At 41.5% G+C, this 1,900-nt stretch overlaps 1 protein-coding gene across 3 annotated transcripts in view; it reads right to left on the bottom strand.

The window, feature by feature from the left end:
- Positions 1-1,599, bottom strand: part of caly (calcyon neuron-specific vesicular protein) — a 14,476-nt gene extending 12,877 nt beyond the window's left edge. For all 3 annotated transcript variants that reach the window (XM_014013512.1, XM_014013511.1, XM_014013513.1), the window contains exon 1: positions 1,350-1,599. In XM_014013512.1, the coding sequence (XP_013868966.1) occupies positions 1,350-1,517 (168 nt within the window). In that variant the 5' untranslated portion in view covers positions 1,518-1,599. The remainder of the gene's footprint in view (positions 1-1,349) is intronic.
- Positions 1,600-1,900: the final 301 nt, after the last annotated feature.

Consider the following 1,900-nt stretch of genomic DNA (forward strand, 5'->3'; position numbering starts at 1 on the left):
TTCCAGTGAAATATATTTATGTTTGTGGTTGTAATGTGACAAAATATGGAAAAGTTCAAGGGGTATGAATACTTTTGCAAACCACTGTACATTATTTTTATTAGAAGCCATTCAGGAACTGTTTTCTTCATATTTCGGTGGTGTTTTGATAATTATTCGGCCTGGAGACATAATTGTTCTGTTTATTGTACAAATGTTTAGAGTAAACATGTTTCATAACTACTGTGTGAGTCATTTCACATCACTTTACTGTTTAAAATCCAACACTTTAAATGAACTACGGTAAATGCTTCTTATAGTGATTCAGTTTCTCCTCCTCCATTAAATGATCATCAAACCATGGAGAGAAAAAGTGAGAAGCTGCTTATCTCATTCGCACGCTGCAACCCAACACCTCCGGCCCCCGTTTTTAAAGGACCCGGTCCACTGACGCCAGTGACTCACAACCATGATACACAATGAGACAGTTTTTCGTGGAGAAATCCCAGGAGCATGGGAAATGTGTTTTTTTACACACAAACAGTGAATAAATTAGGTGATAGAAAAAAAGGAAGGGGGATGCATCATTGTGAAATATTTTGAAGATTTTAACTCAAACATTCTGGTTGAAGAAGCCAAAATAAAGAGCTGAACATTTCTGGATAAATTATGAAGAAGTCATCAGTATAGGCTACAGCTGGACAGCTCCTGATGAGTGGGCGTGTTTCTGTGCTGACCAACACTGTTGGAGTGAAACATGGCTCTGATGAATCATCCTGGATCTGTGAGGAACAAATGAGCTGCTGTCAAACACTCAGTGTTCCCACACTCTGCAGGAAACAAGCTCAGCCATGATGACATCCTGTTAGTCAGCCATGTGCTGTTTCATAAGCCTGCATTTTATAGTTTAATGCATGCGAAACAGCTGTCAATACAGCTGTGAGCAGACCACCTTCTGACAAGTTCTTCAGGGTCTGCTGCTCATGCAGAGAGCTCAACTTGCTGCATTGAAGCTGCTGCAAGAATCAGAGCAGAGACAGGAAAAAATGCCCGATAAAACCCCATTTTTAAGCTTTGTGTCCCCCTAAACTAAAGTTATTACACCATGATTGTGTTCAGTTTTCATAGTAAATCAGTGGAAGGTGGTGATTTATGCAGCTTGTTATATAACACGGAGCTGGACCTGTGACAGAAACGAGATGCGCTCCAGGTTTAAATTGGAGCAGAACACATTCAGCTGCATCAGATCGAGCCCACATCCTGTAACTTAAACCCGCAGTGGTGTCAGCTCCTTCAGCCTGACTGTTAAACACACCGGCCGCTGCACAAACAGGCAGACAGTTAATACAGTTAAATAAAATGAAACTTACAGTGGGTGTGTGTTCAGGACGCCTGTGGAGGGGATCGGACGCCGCGGATGCTGCAGATCCCGGACTCTCGGTGTGAATGCGCCGGTCGCCTTCGAACCTAAGGACAGGACTGCGCATGCGTCCCAGCAGCTCGGATGCGTCTCTGCGCGGGATTACACGGAGTTTCATCAAAACTCAACAAAACAAAATGTGGGTGACCCAATGCCTAAAAGACGAAAAAGGATAAGGGCTACTGCGTATGGAAGCCCATTTCCGCCACCCTGATAAAAAATAAAACTTGTATCTCATGATTATGAGATAGTATCTCATAATTATGACTGAGCTATCTCTATTATGAACTATCTCATAATTATGAGATGGCTAAGTCATAAGGCTAAGTCATAATTATGAGATACTATCTCATAATTATGAGACACTATCTCATAATTATGAGATGGCTAAGTCATAAGGCTAAGTCATAATTATGAGATAGTATCTCATAATTATGACTTAGCCATCTCATAGACTTAGCCGTATGACTTAGCCATCTCATAGACTTAGCCTTATGACTT

This window comes from Austrofundulus limnaeus, unplaced genomic scaffold, assembly GCF_001266775.1.
Source record: "Austrofundulus limnaeus strain Quisiro unplaced genomic scaffold, Austrofundulus_limnaeus-1.0 Scaffold102, whole genome shotgun sequence".
Lineage (NCBI taxonomy): Eukaryota > Metazoa > Chordata > Actinopteri > Cyprinodontiformes > Rivulidae > Austrofundulus > Austrofundulus limnaeus.